The 19,115-nt window shown below is 45.5% G+C and overlaps 1 protein-coding gene across 2 annotated transcripts in view; it reads right to left on the reverse strand.

Moving 5' to 3' along the window:
* Positions 1-244: 244 nt before the first annotated feature.
* LOC138677353 (uncharacterized) overlaps positions 245-19,115 on the reverse strand; it is a 94,660-nt gene continuing 75,789 nt past the window's right edge. Inside the window, exons 9-10 of one of the 2 annotated variants that reach the window (XM_069767410.1) lie at positions 13,375-13,458; positions 245-1,826 (exon numbers count right to left, since the gene is read on the reverse strand). In XM_069767410.1, the coding sequence (XP_069623511.1) occupies positions 1,704-1,826; positions 13,375-13,458 (207 nt within the window). In that variant the 3' untranslated portion in view covers positions 245-1,703. The remainder of the gene's footprint in view (positions 1,827-13,374; positions 13,459-19,115) is intronic. The other variant, XM_069767411.1, reaches the window with a different exon arrangement.

The following is a 19,115-nucleotide window of genomic DNA, read 5'->3' on the forward strand; positions in this document are numbered from 1 at the left end:
CAGATAAGAGTCTGGTGACCGTAAATTTTTTTTATCTCTTTTCTTTACATATGTATATTACGCTCTGGGGTCTGGATCCTTATAACATAACAATTTATAGGACAATTGATTCAAATTGAAAAAAATTAACGCAAATGGAATTTTCAGGTCAAATTCAAGCTGAATTCAAATTTTATCAAATTTTCAGATTTTCTCATCACTACCACTTGTGCCTGGCATAGAGAGAATTATTAATAGTGATGATGAGATTACACTTATATTTTATTTTGAAGTCTGAAAATGATTTATTAGCTTTTCTTTTAAAAATGTTACTATGAAGGATGGCACTGGAGAGATCACACAAAATCCCACCTCTGCCACGACATGTGAGGAACCCGTACCTTGCCACCCCGCCTGATGTCACCATTACGTCCGAGGAATCATGTAGTACACCCTCATCACTTGTACCAAGTGACGGTCCACACTCCTTGGGAACACATAAGGTGAGCTTGGCTCAGTTTTACCCAGACACCTCTCTGTTCACAAGAGCCCAGGAAGGCACAGGGATTGAGAGAATGTGGCCCATCACATGATAACACACTAGCTCACAACCTTGACAGGTCCATTTCACTTGCACCAGGGAAACAGTGCCTGGTCAGCCTGATAGGACTGCCACCAGTTCCTCATTATATATAGGCCTGGTCTGTTAATGGGATTATATAGGGCCAGAAACCAGCCCCGGTAGTATGTAAGGTAAGTCAAAATCATGGACCTATGAATTCGTGGATCGAGCTGAAAGAGCAACCCAAGGTTAAATTATATATTTAATCGCCTTAAGGGCACACTAGACAAAACACTATGCACACAATGGTCATATAGTACATATACAGTGGTCAGATATGCAATTAAAATAGTGGCTGGACAAAGTATGTGGAATATAAGAGTAAGCTACCAGTCAGATAAAAGGCCTGGTTTGCGGAGCTGGGGATGTCACATGGGAGGTTGGTGGTCCCCTCTGTTCCTTGACTTCTCCCCACATGATATGTCATTGTGCCCAGAGAAAAGCAATAGGCCATGCTTTATATCAGCATTTAACCCCTTTGGGTGACTCCCCTCCTCCCCCTGGGCTAAACCCCCTTGCAGCAAAAAACTCTAAAATCTAAGATGGGTCATAACTCCTTAAGGGAAGTGGTTTGGCATCATTGGATCTGGCTGGACACCTGCAATGCGTTGAGACCAAACACAGCTTTGCTTCCCACTCTGGGGTTCTAAAACAGATCAAGACCGTGGAAGGCGATCAACCTGTTCCAGAGATATGATATCAAAAATTTAACTGGTGTGTGGCTTGGATGTACAATAAGTCCATATTCTCCTTATGAAATTCTAGCTGTCTGAACAAAGCAGACACACTGCATGGACTTCATAATGCAAACAAGTCTTTTCTCCTGAGCTTAGCTGTGTGAGATCTATCACTCACAGTTTTTTTTAGGCTTGACCACCTGTAGAGCTAGGTGTCCTGTTACAACTGTACAAATGAAGTAGGTTTATAATCCCATGCCAAATAGGATACAAATGATTGACATGAAATTATATCTCTGATATTCTTCACAGTTTATTCTGCACTAGACAGTATGAATCCCTTGCTATAAAGCATGCTATGCCAACTTCATCCTAATGTGATTCATAGGAATGTCATCTATTACAGGACACATTTCCATCTCTTCTCATCCTCTGGAGTCCGGACTGATGACAGTTGCATAGACGATATGTTCTTCCTGATTTTGGTATGAAGCTGGATTTCTTGATTGCAGCTTGGTCTTGTTTAGTTCAGTATAGAGAATGTTCTCCTAGGAGGAAAAGTTCATATATGTTTATATTTCTACTAAACAGTAATAAATCAAGAAAATAAAGAAATATGCCCACGCACATTCTTATGAATGTTAAAATGTAGCAATCAGTTCACATGTCCAGGTGCACTGCAAAATAGTCGAGTAATAGCAACAGTCTAAATGATACCCGGCACTCACATTTTCTTAAAAGAATTGCCTTATTAATCCAGTTGCATAAAAGGCATGAAAATGGTTGAGCATAGCAGGACAATAATTAAAAAGTCAGAAAATAAATATCTGCTGTGCTCCCAGGTAAAATGTTTCAGACCTACTTGGTCCTTTGTCAAGCCTTACAAAGGACTATGTAGGTCTGAAACATGTTGCCTGGGAGCACAGCAGATCTTTTTCTTTTCTGCCTTTTTAATTTTTGGGCTGTTGTGTTCAACCATTTTTTGTGCCTTTTATACAACTGGGTTATTAAAGCAATTCTTCTAAGAAGATGTAAGTGCTGGCTATCATTTAGACTGTTGACATTCTTATAAATGTATTGTTTGTCTTTTTTAAGCTAAAGCTATATTTTTAGGAACTTAAAAGAGGCAGGAGAGCACTGCAAGTAGGAAGCTGGAAGACAGAATATTATAAGTAACATAAATATTATAAATAATATAAAACAGAGCTATTCAGAAGCAATACATTTATACCAATATACCATTATCTACATAAATCATATAAGAATTGATATTCTCCTAATATTTTCTCTAAAAAAAAGAAACATCTTGGAGACTTTAAACCATTTGCTAAAGTATGAAATGGTGATAAGAAAGGAAAACTGAATTGGAAGCTAATTTAAGTATAAAAAACAAGCACAAAATTTACTTACACTAGTTATATACATGTAAGGGGGTTACCTTCTCTGCTCCGTGCCTGGAACCACTTAGCTGTGCAGCAGGTTTCCCTGGGGGCAGACTTAGTCTACGTTCACATTAGCGTTGCGTGCCGGTGCGTCGGCGACGCAACGGCGACGCAACGCACGATGCACAAAAAACGCGCGCAAACGCACGCAAAAACGCTGCATTTTGCGACGCGTGCGTCGTTTTTTGACGAAAATCGGACGCAAGAAAAATGCAACTTGTTGCATTTTCTTGCGTCCGACGCTAGCGTCAAAAACGACGCACGTGTCGGAAAACGCAACGCGAAAAACGCATGCGTCCCCCATGTTAAACATAGGGGCGAATGACGCGTGCGTCGCCGCTGCGTTTCCCGACGCAGCATCGGGAAACGCTAATGTGAACGTAGCCTTAGAGGCCGGGACAGGAAGGAAGCCGGGCTGAGAGAGAAAAGAGGCGCACTTTCCAGGGCTAGAGCAGCGTGCACAGCAGGGAGAGCAGAGTGTGCAGCAGAGAGAGCAGAGAGAGAGCTCCCGGTCGGAGGACTGAGACAGGAAGATTGTCCATAAAGACTGCATCTTGTGAGTACATGAAAGCTGACTCTGATGTGACTGAAGAGGTGCGCCCTGACGCTCGTGCAAAGACATTGACCCGTGCAAAGACAGTGACCCGTGCCGAGACAGTGGCCCCTAGCACCCATGGCATTAGTGCAGATCCCCTGATTCCTGTTGGTAGACCCAATAATAGACTGAGCATCGTTCTACTGAGATAGGCTGCACTGTTGAGGCAGAAGACTCAGAGCACAGGGGACCCCGTTTGCTAGCTTCGCCTCTGCTCACCACAGTAACCCCTCAAACCCCAGGTTGCGGGTTCCCAGAGACTACACAGCACACGGATGACAGAGGGACAAGTGCCACTGTTTCCCGGTGCCTACGTTGGAGAAGACGACCCTACAAGCAAGTCCTCATCAGACTGATAAGTTTTTTTTCCAAGAACTTCCGTTTACTTCTGTTATACTGCCTCCCATATATTTTGCACCATTATTTCTGCAGTTTATATTCTACTGTTTTCTCCCTGCGAGGAGAAAATCGCCCCTGTTACTAAACCCCCCTCAACAGTTGGTCTGTCTTTTCCGTGGTGACATAGTCTACCCTGCACTCTATTACACATCGGCAGGATGTCACACGGTAGCGCAGATAGGGAAGACCAAGCAGTTGGGGAAGCTCCCAGGTCTAGCATTTCCCTGGGAGCCATGTTGAATAATTTGTCAAAGTTCACTGGGAGCAATGTGATGCTGTGGAGCTGAACGGAGCGTATCCGTGGAAGGATGCAGATGCACCCCATGACACCTGCCCTGGAGACAGAATTGCATTGATGGCCCTGGAGGTGGAGGCGGGGGATTCTGTCTTGCATAGGTCTCCACAGGAGAGAGATACCCTAGACAAAGTGCTGCGCATACTGGAGGAGACGCATGGGGACCCCACTGTGATGTAGGGGAACATCACATGCGATTGTTTCACCGGGTACAAAGAGAGGGGGAGACCATGACCCAATTCATGAATGCCCTACAAGAGCTCCACACTGCTATTAGATGGAAAGACGGTGTAGGTGTAGGGCCAGTTGATGTGGTGCTTAGGGATCAGCTGGTGACGGGACTGCGTGACACAATGATGAAACAGGGGCTGCGAGAGCGCATGCGGGTGAAGCCAGACATGACTTTCTCCAAAGTTGGCAGCGAAGCACGTGTGCAAGAACAAGAGCAGGGAGTAACAGGGCCAGTGGGGAGGGTACGGAGCGGGGAGGTAACCACCACCGCAGACAATATCCCTCAAAGGGTGGAGGACCTGAGAATGGAGATTAAGCAGGTCCATGAAGAAATGGCAGCCTCAAGAAGAACTCTGGCAGTAGGGTCTGGCCCATTGGTGCGAGGCGGAGAAGCTGCCCCCCGAAAGGAGGGTGAAGCTACCAGGAGGAGAAGCCCTCTTACATGCTACACCTGTGGAGAGCCCGGCCACACCGCCCAGTGGTGTCCCCGCCGGAGCCGACCATCCCGCACCCTCCTTTAAACTAGGTGGCTCCGAGCTTGAGGGATGTCGCTCGGAGTGTGGAGAACAGAAGAGAAGTAGTAAAAGTCCCCCCAGCCTTGTTTCCACGTGCTCCCTGGTCTGGGTAGAAATCAATGGAAGAGCAGTGCGGTGCCTAGTGGACACAGGCTCACAAGTGACCACCATGCCTGAGGGATATTTCCGCCGTCACTTCAAGGAGGCGCTACGGCCCGAATGGGGCCTTGTGATCAAACTCATGACGGCCAATCACTTGCCCATCCCGATCGCAGGGGTGGTATGGATATTTCCGCCGTCACTTCACGGAGGCACTACGGCCCGAATGGGGTCTTGTGATCAAACTCATGATGGCCAATCACTTGCCCATCCGGATCGCAGGGGTGGTATGGATGAACATAGAGGTCTGTGGTAAAGATGTTGGGAGAAGAGGAGTAGTATTGGTGGATGGAGAAGTAGCTAAAGACCATACCATGACCCTTAGCATGAATGTATTAAAAGACTTCAGGAGCCTTCTTTTCAATGAGTCCCTGGAACAGTTCCTACAACAATGGAGCGACCAAACACCCCAGAAAAGGGTTTTTCAACAGCTGATATGGACAGCCCAGGTCTGGGAAGCCTACAGCTATGGAAAGAAACTCGGCAAAGTCATCATCCCCGCCTCTGTCAATCGAGTGTTGCCCCCTGGACAGATGGTCCTTCCCCTGCCTATACGAACTGGTATCCCGCTAGAAGGGGTGGAAGTCCAGATTGAAACAAAAAGAGAAATCCAGCTCACCATAGTGAAGATCCCAGGAGGCTCGGGGCACGGAAACGCTGTGTCAAGGCGTGAGAGAACCAGAAAATGAAAAGGAATTCCTGCTCAACGAGACAGTGAAAAGTAAAAACTTGGTACTTTATTCACTTCATATAGGAAGCAGAGGATAAAACATCAGCACAATGAAGATAAAAAACACACTATCTACGCGTTTCAGGTGACAAGGCACCCTTAGTCATGATATCTATCAGCACAATGAAGATAAAAAACACACTATCTACGCGTTTCAGGTGACAAGGCACCCTTAGTCATGATATCTAGCTAGATATCATGATGACTAAGGGTGCCTTGTTACCTGAAACGCGTAGATAGTGTGTTTTTTATCTTCATTGTGCTGATGTTTTATCCTCTGCTTCCTATATGAAGTGAATAAAGTACCAAGTTTTTACTTTTCACGGCCTCGTTGAGCTGGAATTCCTTTTCATTTTCAAGTCCAGATTGAGCCCAGCAGAGTCGACTAGCTGCCGTCAGGAATATTGGTCGCGCGGTCCTTGGCTACCGTGCGGAACGGTACTGTCCTTGTGTGCTGCATGAATTTGGGGGAGACAGATGCAACTTTACCCCCCAGGAGTGAAGTCACCCAAGTCCTGGGCCTCCCAGACGAGCTGGTCCCATCAGAAATGGTGCAGCTGACCGCTAGGCCAGAAGATCCATGGCTGGTGACGGTCAAAGTGGAGGCAGCTCTGGACCCCAGACTGCTGAAAGAAGGGAAACAGATATGGGAATGCTTGAGGGTGGAGCTGTGGAACTTACCCCACAGCAGGTACCTAAGGTGGAAGCCTTATTGGGGAAATATTGGGAGGTGTTCGCCAGAGACGAAGATGACTTTGGACGTACCCCGGCCATCACCCATGAGATACCCACTGGGGATGCTGCCCTAATCTGGGACCTGTACCGCCAAATACCCCCACAGATGTACCAGGAGGTGAAGGGAATGCTGTCACATATGTTGAAGAAGGGAGTCATACGTGAGAGTCAGAGCCTGTGGGCTGCCCCTATAGTCTTGGTGAGGAAGAAGGACGGGTCCTTGCGGTTCTGTGTGGACTATCGCCAGCTCAATGCTTGCACTGTGCGGGACTCATGCCCACTGCCCAGGATAGAGGAGTCCCTGTTGGCACTTGGGAATGCCAGGTATTTCTCCACGTAAGACTTGGCCAGCGGCTACTGGCAAGTGCCCATGTCCAAGCGAGACCGAGCCAAGACGGCTTTCATTCTTACGATGGGACCATATGCGTTTGACCGGATGCCCTTTGGCCTAGCCAACGCCCCTGGAACATTTCAGCGACTCATGGAGAGATGTCTGGGAGACTTGAACTTTGAAGCCACTTTGATTTACTTGGATGATATCATCGTCTTTGCCCCCACCTTTGAGGAGCATCTACCGAGACTGGGGCAAATTCTGAGTCAGCTACAGAAGTATGGCTTGAAAGTGAAACCCCAGAAATGTCACCTCTTCCGGACTGAGATTGAATTCCTGGGGCACATTGTCTCCGCTGAGGGGGTGAGGCCTTCCCAGGAGAAGATTGCTGTGGTACAAGAGTGGCCAACTCCAAAAACTGTGAAAGATGTGCGTGCGTTCCTGGGACTCACAGGATACTTCAGACGCTTCGTAAAAGACTTTGCTCGCCTTGCTAATCCACTCCAGGAGTTGTTGAGGGGAGTGCCCTCCTGCGCCAAAAACAGGAACATACAGTGGTGGAAGCATCAGGAAGAGGCATTCTTGGATCTGAAGAAGGCTTTGACGGAGGCCCCTGTGCTGGCCTACGCCTACTTCATGCAGTCATCCATCTTGCACACTGATGGGAGCCTGCAGGTCCTTGGGGCAGTACTATGGCAGATGCAGGACAGAAAAGAGCACGTCATCGCATACGCCAGTCGGTCTTTGCATGACTCGGAAAGGATTCCCGAAAACTACAGTTTGGTTAAGCTGGAGTTGTTGGCGCTGGTGTGGGCAATGATTGAGAAGTTCACGGAATATCTTGCTGGCTCAGAAGTTCATGTAGGTGTAGTGTAGTGACGTTCACACGGGACCAGACTGCCGAATCTGCTGCTCACGCAATCTGCAAAAACTTCATACAGGTGTACGGGTGACCAAAGCGCATCCATTCTGATCAGGGGGCCTGCTTCCTCAGAAGAGTGATTGAGGAACTGCATCAGCTGTACAAGATCGATAAGCCACGGACCACTTCTTACCATCCGCAGGGGAATGGGGCTTGTGAAAGATTTAACCGCACTCTGATTCAAATGTTGAGGACACTGGAAGAGAACCAGAAGGCGAGGTGGACGAAGTCCGTCCCTGAATTGGTGTGGGTGTATAACAATCGGAAACACAGCACCACCGGATTCACTCCCTACTCTTTGTTCTTTGGCCGACCCGGGAAGGGGCTGGCAGAGCTGGAGCTGGAGCCTGAGGAGGACTGCCCATGGATGGGGGTGTACTTCTGGGTTCAAGAACACCGTCGTCAGCTGCGGACCATTCAATGGCTAGTGCAGAACCATCTACAAGAATTGGAACACCCCCAGGTAGCTCCTCAAAGGACGACAACCATGCGGCCTGGAGACCGAGTCTTAGTGAGGGAAAAGTGCCAACACAACAAATTGGGGTACCAGTGGGAGAAGAGGCCATACTGAGTAAAGTGGTGGCTCAGGAGCGGGAGTCCCGTTTATGAGGTTCAGCCCGAAACAGAAGAGGGGATCCCAACCCGCACACTTCACAGGTATATGTTGTGTCCATGTTTGACTCGAAATCCTGAATTGGTTCAATTGGCCCCAGCACCCTCACCGTCTGCGCCAGTGATCAATATTGATGTGGAAGACTAGGAAGACCCCAATTTCTCCCATGGAACCCGGAAACAGAGCTGGTTCCTGGAATTACCAATGTATCAGAGGAGACATTGACCCCCACTCCTCCTACAGCAGTTGACATCACCGCCCCTGCTGATTTGAGATGCTCTGAAGGTTCAACCGCTGGTGTACCCCCATTTCGCTACAATCAGGACGAGTTCATCTGGCAGCAGATTGTGCAAGGACTGGAAGATTGCCAACTGGAAATTCGGGAACTCTTGCCCATGGAATGGCGAGAAAAAAGAGGGGGGAATGGAAGGGGGTTACCTTCTCTGCTCCGCGCCTGGAACAATTTAGCTGTGCAGCAGGTTTCCCTGGGGGCAGACTTAGAAGACAGGACAGGAAGGAAGCCGGGCTGAGGGAGAAAAGAGGCGCGCTTTCCAGGGCTAGAGCAGCGTGCACAGCAGGGAGAGCAGCGTGTGCAGCAGAGAGAGCAGCGTGTGCAGCAGAGAGAGCAGCGGATACAGCGGACAGAACAGCATGCAGCTGCGCTTCGGGGAGGAGAGAGAGAGGGCTCCCGGTCGGAGGACTGAGACAGGAAGATTTTCCAGAAAGACTGCATCTTGTGAGTACGTGAAAGTGGACTCTGCTGTGACTGGGACTAGAGAGGTGCACCCTGACGCTCATGTAATGATATTGACCCATGCAAAGACAGTGACCCGTGCAAAGACAGTGGCCCCTAGCATCCATGGCATTAGTGCAGAGCCCCTGATTCCTGTTGGGAGACCCAATAATAAAATGAGCATCGTTCTCCCGAGATAGGCTGCACTGTTGAGGCAGAAGACTCAGAGCACAGGGGATCCCATTTGCCTAGCCTCCCCTCTGCTCACCACAGTAACCCCTCAAACCCCAGGTTGCAGGTTCCCAGAGACTACACAGCTCACGGATAACAGAGGGAAGACAAGTCCCACTGTTTCCCGGTGCCTACGTTGGAGAAGACAACCCTACAAGCAAGTCCGCATCAGACTGATAAGTGTTTTTCATATTTTGCACCGTTATTTCTGCAGTTTATATTCTACTGTTTTTTCCCTGCGAGAATATCGCCCCTGCTAATAAACCCCCCTCAACAGTTGGTCTGTCTGTTCCGTGGTGACATAGTCTACCCTGCACTCTATTACATACATTGACCCTTTTTCCTGGTTATTCAGAATTACTTGTTACTCCACAGCCAACTCCCAACACGTAAAACATTTGTAGATCTATGCTAAACTCAGACATCTGTGAAACAGTCTGAGTACAGACTCATGTACAGATTGGCCGTGGATATTCTGTAACTAGACAGCTTCATCACTGTTAAATTTGGGTTAGGAGACCTGCATTTTATCCCTAATAAAATGAATGAATGAATGAATGCAACAATGGATGGAATACTAATGCACCTGTGTTTTAACCCCTTAATGACAATTGATGTAAGTTTACGATCAGGAGGCGATTCCCACAAAATGATACAAATTTTATATCAAGGCGATCATGCGGACACAGGTGCTGGGTCCGCACACAATTGCCGCCCCATGTTACTTATAGCCAAGCTCTGGCTGTCACGGACATAAGCATGCATGCACTGCCACAGTCCATTTAATCCTGTAAATGCCATGATTAATAGCCACCATACAGCTCCATCAGCAGAGAAATAAAAAAGGTATAACTCTCAGAATATAGCACTGCAAAAACAATTCTTGGCTTTTGTTCATTCTGCCTGTCAAAGCTCAAAATGAAAAGAAAAAAAAAAAGATATGTGTTCGAAAGAGGTACCAATAAAAACATCAACTCGTCCCGCAAAAAACAAGCTCTCACATGACTATCAGCAGAAATATGTTAAAATGATAGCTCTCAGAATATGGCGATTTAAAAACTGTTTTTTTGCAAACAAAAGGAATTTAGTGTATAAAAGCAGCCAAACATTCATTTGGCATCGCTCCAATCGCACCGACCTGAAGAATAAAGCTGTCTAATCACTTACACATCATCAGGAATGGTGTAAAAATAAATAAAACTAATTATTGACCTGCTGTTGATTTGTTCTTTCTGCCTCTCAAAAATCATAGAAAGGCTCAGTGTACATTTATCCCGTGCTCTACGCTGAGCGCTTACACCATGGTTTCTGTGTAAATCTCTGAAATACGTGATTCCGACAGAACCCCCGACTGAAGATACCCTATAATGAGGCAGATTGATCTGGCAGTGTATGTTTTATTAAGCATGCAAAAATAGCGCGGGCCGCCACAGTTTTAAGCACCTTTGAAAAATAGTACAACACTGAATAATGGCCAGATGGATTCCATAGTTTCTCTGCTGACTTATTATAGTGAATGGACCTTTCAAGGGTTTCATCTGAATCATATCATTTGGGTACTTAGAAGGAAGTGCTCAGCTTGGAGCACAGAATAAATGTGATCCAAAATGTTATGTAACATGTTCCCAATAAAAGCTTTCACTCAATTCACTAAAAAAGCAAGTCACTACTCTGGTTGGTCATTTGTCAATGGAAATATGTGGGGGTTCCACTTTACTGGTAGTACAAAAGCATGGGAAAAGAAAAATGGCTCCTTGCAGCCAAAATCTACTGATGCTTGTTTCTGGAAGACATGCATGGAGTCAAAATCATGACTTAGCTAAATTCCCAGAGGGGTGTAAATTAAAAATGGGGTTACACGAGGAAAGATTCTGCTGTTTGGGCACTTAAGGGCACTTTATATGGAGTCCGCAAACTATTCTAGGAAAATCTGTGCTCCAGGAGGCAAATAGTGCTCCGTCCCTCCCGAGTCTTGCCATATGGCTAAGCAGTACTGCACAGCCACATAAGGGGTATTACCTTGTTTAGCAGAAATTGTGGGACAAATTTTGGTGCCATTTTTACCCACTTGCTAATGTGAAAATGTAATACAATATTTGGTATAGTGTAAAATGAGGTTATTTAAAGAGGATTTATGCTTCTGGCACCTCAGGGGCTATCCCAGTGGGTCATGGCACCTGCAAACCACAACAGCAAAGTGTCCACTGTAATCTGGCGCTCCTTGCCTTCTGAGCTTAACACTGTGCCTGAAAATTAATTCCTGATTACATGTAGGGTATGGGGTATTGCAGAACAAACTACTTAGGTCCATTACATTTTTGTTTTTTTGTTTGTTTCTTTTATATCTCCTGTACCTTACGTTTTGTATTTATCAGTCCACAAAGCCATACGAGGGCTTTTTTTTGCAGAATGACTGGTTGTATTGAATGACATCATTCATTTTACCATATAATGTACTAGAAAATGGGAATAAAAATCCAAGTGTGATGAAACGGTAAAAAATTAGAATTATAGCCATTCATTTTATGGTAAAAACAATCTGCCAACATGATTTTCCAGGTCTGTACGATTATAGTGACACCAAACTTGTCCATTTAAAAAAAAAAAAAAAATTCTTTTAAGTAGTAACATTTTCTGGGAAATTTCTAAAAACAATTATTTTAGGCTAGGTTCACATTCCGTTAACAGCAGCCCGTTCAACACATGCGTTAACAGGCTGCTGTTAACGCAAGTGCCGACATGACAGTGACGGACCTGGAAACGCTGCATCCCGCGTCTCGGGTTCGTCACTCAATGACGGCACATCGCTAGCGCACGCCCATTGTGGGCGTGCGCTAGCGATGCGTCTGACACTGGACTTAATGGCGGCGTTAACGGAATGTGTTACTCTGTGTTATGCCGCGGTGTAACGTAGTCCATCTAACGGACGCCTAAAATGCAGTATGAACCCAGCCTTATTTGGTTTGTGTCGCCATTTTTTGTGGGACCTGAGCTTTTTCCATTTTCCAGTGATTAAGCTGTGTGGGGGCTTGTGTTTGTGGGGTAAGCTGATTTGTTTAATGGTGGAGTATATGTGTTGTTTTGATTACTTTATATTTATTTTTTATTTTGCAGAGGTCCAACAACTAAAAAAAGGCAGTTATTGCAATAATTTATATTTTGTGTATGGCATTAATTGCATGACTTAACATAGATTGTATTTTGATAGATCAGACATTTACGGACAACGAGATAACAAATATTACCATTGTTACCCTGAAATCACACCGTGGAGGGCCAAGAAGCTCAACTCTCTTCGCTTCTGTTAAGGTACCGTCACATTTAGCAACGCTGCAGCGATCTAGACAACGATCCCGATCGCTGCAGCGTCGCTGTGTGGTCGCTGGAGAGCTGTCACACAGACCGCTCTCCAGCGACCAACGATGCCGAAGTCCCCTGGTAACCAGGGTAAACATCGGGTTACTAAGCGCAGGGCCCGATGTTAACCCTGGTTACCAGCGTAAACGTAAATAAAACCCAAACACTACATACTTACATTCCGGTGTCTGTCCCCCGGCGCTGTGCTTCTCTGCACTGACTGTGAGCGCCAGCCGGAAAGCACAGCGGTGACGTCACCGCTGTGCTCTGCTTTACGGCTGGCCGGCGCTCACAGTGCAGAGAAGCACAGCGCTGGGGGACAGACACCGGAATGTAAGTATGTAGTGTTTTTTTTTTTTTTTCCGTTTACGCTGGTAACCAGGGTAAACGTCAGGTTACTAAGCGCGGCCCTGCGCTTAGGAACCCGATGTTTACCCTGGTTACCAGTGAAGACATCGCTGAATCGGCGTCACACACGATTCAGCAATGTCTGCGGGAGATCCAGCGACGAAATAAAGTTCAGGACTTTCTGTTCCGACCAACGATGTCACAGCAGGATCCAGATCGCTGCTGCATGTCAAACACAACGATATCGCTATCCAGGATGCTGCAACGTCACGGATCGCTAGCGATATCGTTCAGTGTCACGGTACCTTTACTGGCAGGTTCTGGGTGTATTACAATACTCAAAGCAAATTGCTCTTCTCCAGGTATAGTGATCAAACACAGCATAATTATCTGTATATGAAGAATTAGAGGAGTGGACCTGTAGACAGGTCCATTGTAGACTCAATCTGCTGCTACTTACAGTTTCTTCCTCATCTACTTCTCTTTCCATCTCCTTTTCCTTTGCACTCTCTTTGACCTCCTCTGCTTGGCTATATTTTGTGTTCTAAAAATGAATGAAATGAATTATATCTGCCCTCCTCAACATTGAAATTGCAGCACAAAGAAAGGAAAGTGGTGGAATTATGGAAATCACAGGAAGGATAGACATGTTAATGATATGCAAGTGATGAAAAAATGGAAACTAAATTTTTCAAAACAAATCGATGTATTGAGTGCAGAAATCTTGGCACTTACAGCCTCAGCTACTATCGATGAGGTTAATAGTGGTCATCAGAGGAAGGTTCTGCTATGTTGTATGAACGTGAACACACAAATCATCAAGATCCACTGCCGGCAGCACCCTATACAATTGTTGACCAATTACAGGTCCTTCTCAAAAAATTAGCATATAGTGTTAAATTTCATTATTTACCATAATGTAATGATTACAATTAAACTTTCATATATTATAGATTCATTATCCACCAACTGAAATTTGTCAGGTCTTTTATTGTTTTAATACTGATGATTTTGGCATACAACTCCTGATAACCCAAAAAACCTGTCTCAATAAATTAGCATATCAAGAAAAGGTTCTCTAAACGACCTATTACCCTAATCTTCTGAATCAACTAATTAACTCTAAACACATGCAAAAGATACCTGAGGCTTTTATAAACTCCCTGCCTGGTTCATTACTCAAAACCCCCATCATGGGTAAGACTAGCGACCTGACAGATGTCAAGAAGGCCATCATTGACACCCTCAAGCAAGAGGGTAAGACCCGGAAAGAAATTTCTCAACAAATAGGCTGTTCCCAGAGTGCTGTATCAAGGCACCTCAATGGTAAGTCTGTTGGAAGGAAACAATGTGGCAGAAAACGCTGTACAACGAGAAGAGGAGACCGGACCCTGAGGAAGATTGTGGAGAAGGACCGATTCCAGACCTTGGGGAACCTGAGGAAGCAGTGGACTGAGTCTGGTGTGGAAACATCCAGAGCCACCGTGCACAGGCGTGTGCAGGAAATGGGCTACAGGTGCCGCATTCCCCAGGTAAAGCCACTTTTGAACCATAAACAGCGGCAGAGGCGCCTGACCTGGGCTACAGAGAAGCAGCACTGGACTGATGCTAAGTGGTCCCAAGTACTTTTTTCTGATGAAAGCAAATTTTGCATGTCATTCGGAAATCAAAGTGCCAGAGTCTGGAGGAAGACTGGGGAGAAGGAAATGCCAAAATGCCTGAAGTCCAGTGTCAAGTACCCACAGTCAGTGATGGTGTGGGGTGCCATGTCAGCTGCTGGTGTTGGTCCACTGTGTTTCATCAAGGGCAGGGTCAATGCAGCTAGCTATCAGGAGATTTTGGAGCACTTCATGCTTCCATCGGCTGAAATGCTTTATGGAGATGAAGATTTCATTTTTCAGCACGACCTGGCACCTGCTCACAGTGCCAAAACCACTGGTAAATGGTTTACTGACCATGGTATTACTGTGCTCAATTGGCCTGCCAACTCTCCTGACCTGAACCCCATAGAGAATCTGTGGGATATTGTGAAGAGAAAGTTGAGAGACGCAAGACCCAACACTCTGGATGAGCTTAAGGCCGCTATTGAAGCATCCTGGGCCTCCATAACATCTCAGCAGTGTCACAGGCTGATTGCCTCCATGCCACGCCGCATTGAAGCAGTCATTTCTGCCAAAGGATTCCCGACCAAGTATTGAGTGCATAACTGAACATTATTATTTGTTGGTTTTTTTGTTTGTTATTAAAAAACACTTTTATTTGATTGGATGGGTGAAATATGCTAATTTATTGAGACAGGTTTTTTGGGTTATCAGGAGTTGTATGCCAAAATCATCAGTATTAAAACAATAAAAGACCTGACAAATTTCAGTTGGTGGATAATGAATCTATAATATATGAAAGTTTAATTGTAATCATTACATTATGGTAAATAATGAAATTTAACACTAAATGCTAATTTTTTGAGAAGGACCTGTATATCCCAGATGTGATAATGGGAAATAAGTCTGGAGATGCTGCCGCTGCCATTCTCCATGTAATGACTAGGGTTGAGCGAAACGGGTCGTTCATTTTCAAAAGTCGCCGACTTTTGGCAAAGTCGGGTTTCATGAAACCCGATCCGACCCCTGTGCGGGGTCGGCCATGCGGTACGCGACTTTCGCATCAAAGTCGCGTTTCAATGACACGAAAAGCGCCATTTCTCAGCCAATGAAGGTAAACGCAGAGTGTGGGCAGCGTGATGACATAGGTCCTGGTCCCCACCATCTTAGAGAAGGGCATTGCAGTGATTGGCTTGCTGTCTGCGGCGTCACAGGGGCTATAAAGGGGCGTTCCCGCCGACCGCCATCTTACTGCTGCTGATCTGAGCTTAGGGAGAGGTTGCTGCCGCTTCGTCAGAAGCAGGGATAGCGTTAGGCAGGGTCCATTAACCACCAAACCGCTTGTGCTGTAGCGATTTCCACTGCCCAACACCACCTTCGGTGTGCAGGGACAGTGGAAGCTACATTTTTTTTTTTTTCCCCCTCAGCGCTGTAGCTCATTGGGCTGCCCTAGAAGGCTCCCTGATAGCTGCATTGCTGTGTGTACGCCGCTGTGCAAACCAACTGCTTATTTCAAAGCACAAATCCTCTTGTTCCTTCCTTTCTGCACAGCTACCTTGTTTGTTTGTCCACACTTTTTATTTAATTTGTGCATCAGTCCACTCCTTATTGCTGCCTGCCATACCTGGCTGAGATTACTGCAGGGAGATAGTAATTGAAGGACAGTTCCTTTTTTTTTTTTTTGTGGGAGATTAAGATTGACATTTCTGCTAGAGTGCCATCCCTGTCTGTGTCATCTCTCACTCAGTGGGCCATAGAAAGCCTATTTATTTTTTTGCTTGATTTGGGTTCCAAAATCTACCTGAAAAAATCACAACATCAATCAGTGGGAGAAAAATATTGGCCTCAGGGCTTGTGTGCCACTCCTTACTCCTGTGTGTGCCATCTCTCACTCAGTGGGCCATAGAAAGCCTATTAATTTTTTTGCTTGATTTGGGTTCTAAATTCTACCTGAAAAAATCAATAAATCAATCAGTGGGAGATTAATATTGGCCTTTGGGCTTGTGTGCCAGTCCTAAGCGTGCCATCTCTCTCTCTCAGATAGTGGGCCATAGAAAGCCTATTTATTATTTTTTTTATTGGGTTTATAAATTTTCCCTGGAAAAAAAAAAAAAAGTGGGAGATTAATATTGGCCTCTGGGCTTGTGTGCCAGTCCTGAGCGTGCCGTCTCTCTCACAAATAGTGGGCCATAGAAAGCCTATTTATTTTTTGGGTTGATTTGGGTTCTAAATTCTACCTGAAAAAATCAATAAATCAATCAGTGGGAGATAAATATTGGCCTCTGGGCTTGTGTGCCACTCCTGACTCCTGTGTGCGTCCTCTTTCACTCAGTGGGCCCTACAAAGCCTATTTTTTGTTTTATTTGTTTTCTAAATTCTCCCTGAAAAAATCATTTTATTTTATTTGGTTTCTAAATTATTCCTGAAAAAATCATTTTTTTTTTTTTTTTTTTCTAAAGTCTCCCTGAAAAAAAAAAAAAAAATCAAATCAGTGGGAGATTAATATTGCCCTTTCTGCTTGTGTGCCAGTCTTGACTCCTGGGTGTGCCATCTCTCTCTCTCTCTCCAATTGTGGGCCATAGAAAGCCTATTTATTTTTTTGCTTGATTTGGGTTCCAAAATCTACCTGAAAAAATCACTAAATCAATCAGTGGGAGATAAATATTGGCCTCTGGGCTTGTGTGCCACTCCTGACTCCTGTGTGCGTCCTCTCTCACTCAGTGGGCCCTACAAAGCCTATTTTTTTTTTTTATTTGTTTTCTAAATTCTCCCTGAAACAATCATTTTATTTTATTTTGTTTCTAAATTCTTCCTGAAAAATTCATTTTTTTGTATTTTTTTTTTCTAAAGTCTCCCTGAAAAAAAAAAAAAAATCAAATCAGTGGGAGATTAATATTGCCCTTTCTGCTTGTGTGCCAGTCTTGACTCCTGGGTGTGCCATCTCTCTCTCTCCAATTGTGGGCCATAGAAAGCCTATTTATTTTTTTGCTTGATTTGGGTTCCAAAATCTACCTGAAAAAATCACTAAATCAATCAGTGGGAGATAAATATTGGCCTCTGGGCTTGTGTGCCACTCCTGACTCCTGTGTGCGTCCTCTCTCACTCAGTGGGCCATAGAAAGCCTATTTTTTTTTTATTTGTTTTCTGAATTCTCCCTGAAACAATCATTTCATTTTATTTGGTTTATAAATTCTTCCTTAAAAAAATCATTTTTTTTAATTATTTTTTTTTTCTAAAGTCTCCCTGTTAAAAAAACAAAAACAAATCAGTGGGAGATTAATATTTACATTTGCGCTTCAGTGACAGTCCTGCGTGTGTGGCATCTCTCTCATTTGTTGCCACCAACAACAGAGTGTGTAACATTGTGCCTGATTTTCGTTGTGGTCTCACCCACCTGTAAAGGGGTAGCTAAATCATACTGAAGTTATAGCTCACCGTGTAAGTTGTGTGACAGCAACAAATACCGTTAGTTTGGTAACGTTTTTAAAACAATGAGGAAGTCTGGTGGAAGAGGTCGTGGCCGGGGGCGTTCATTGTCAGCTGGTAATGAGGGTAGTGGTAGTGGTGGAGCATCAGGTGGTCGTGGGAAAAAAAATATTGCACCTAAGTCTGGAGCTGTGGAGCCAGGTTCGTCGTCTGGCTACACAAGGCCTCGAACGCTCCCTTTTCTGGGAGTAGGAAAACCGCTTTTAAAGCCGGAGCAGCAAGAGCAAGTTTTGGCTTATCTTGCTGACTCAGCCTCTAGCTCTTTTGCCTCCTCTCGTGAAACTGGTAAAAGTAAAAGCAGCGCGTCGTTAGTGGATGTTCACGGTCAGGGACAAGTCGCTTCCTTGTCCTCTTCAGCAAAAACAACAACAGAGAAGAATGCAGCAGGCGACACAACGGGTTACTCCATGGAGCTCTTTACACATACCGTCCCTGGCTTAGAAAGTGAAGCAGTTAACAGTCCATGCCCATTACAAGTTGAATCTGACATGGAGTGCACTGATGCACAGCCACAGCCAGACTACTATGCTGGTCCTTTGACTCAGACCACAACATTGCCCTCGCAGGGTGCTGATCAAGAATCAGACCCTGATGAGACTATGTTGCCCCATCACGAACGCTATACCACCGACCGACACGGTGACACAGACGAAGTTGCACACGAGCTACAAGAAGAGGTAATAGATGACCCAGTTCTTGACCCCGATTGGCAGCCATTGGGGGAACAGGGTGCAGGCGGCAGCAGTTCTGAAGCGGAGGAGGAGGGGCCGCAGCAGGCATCAACATCGCAACAGGTTCCATCTGCCGGGCCCGTATCTTGCCCAAAACGCGTGGCAAAGTCAAAACCTGTTGGAGTACAGCGTGGCCATCCGGTTAAAGCTCAGTCTGCAATGCCTGAAAAGGTATCCGATGCTAGAAAGAGTGCAGTCTGGCATTTTTTTAAACAACATCCAATTGATCAGCGCAAAGTCATCTGTCAAAAATGTTCAACTACCTTAAGCAGATGGCAGAATCTGAAAAGTCTCAATACAAGTTGCATGCATAGACATTTAACCACCATGCATTTGCAAGCTTGGACTAACTACCAAACGTCCCTTAAGGTTGTAGCACCCTC

The sequence above is a fragment of the Ranitomeya imitator genome, chromosome 4, assembly GCF_032444005.1.
Source record: "Ranitomeya imitator isolate aRanImi1 chromosome 4, aRanImi1.pri, whole genome shotgun sequence".
Taxonomy (NCBI): domain Eukaryota; kingdom Metazoa; phylum Chordata; class Amphibia; order Anura; family Dendrobatidae; genus Ranitomeya; species Ranitomeya imitator.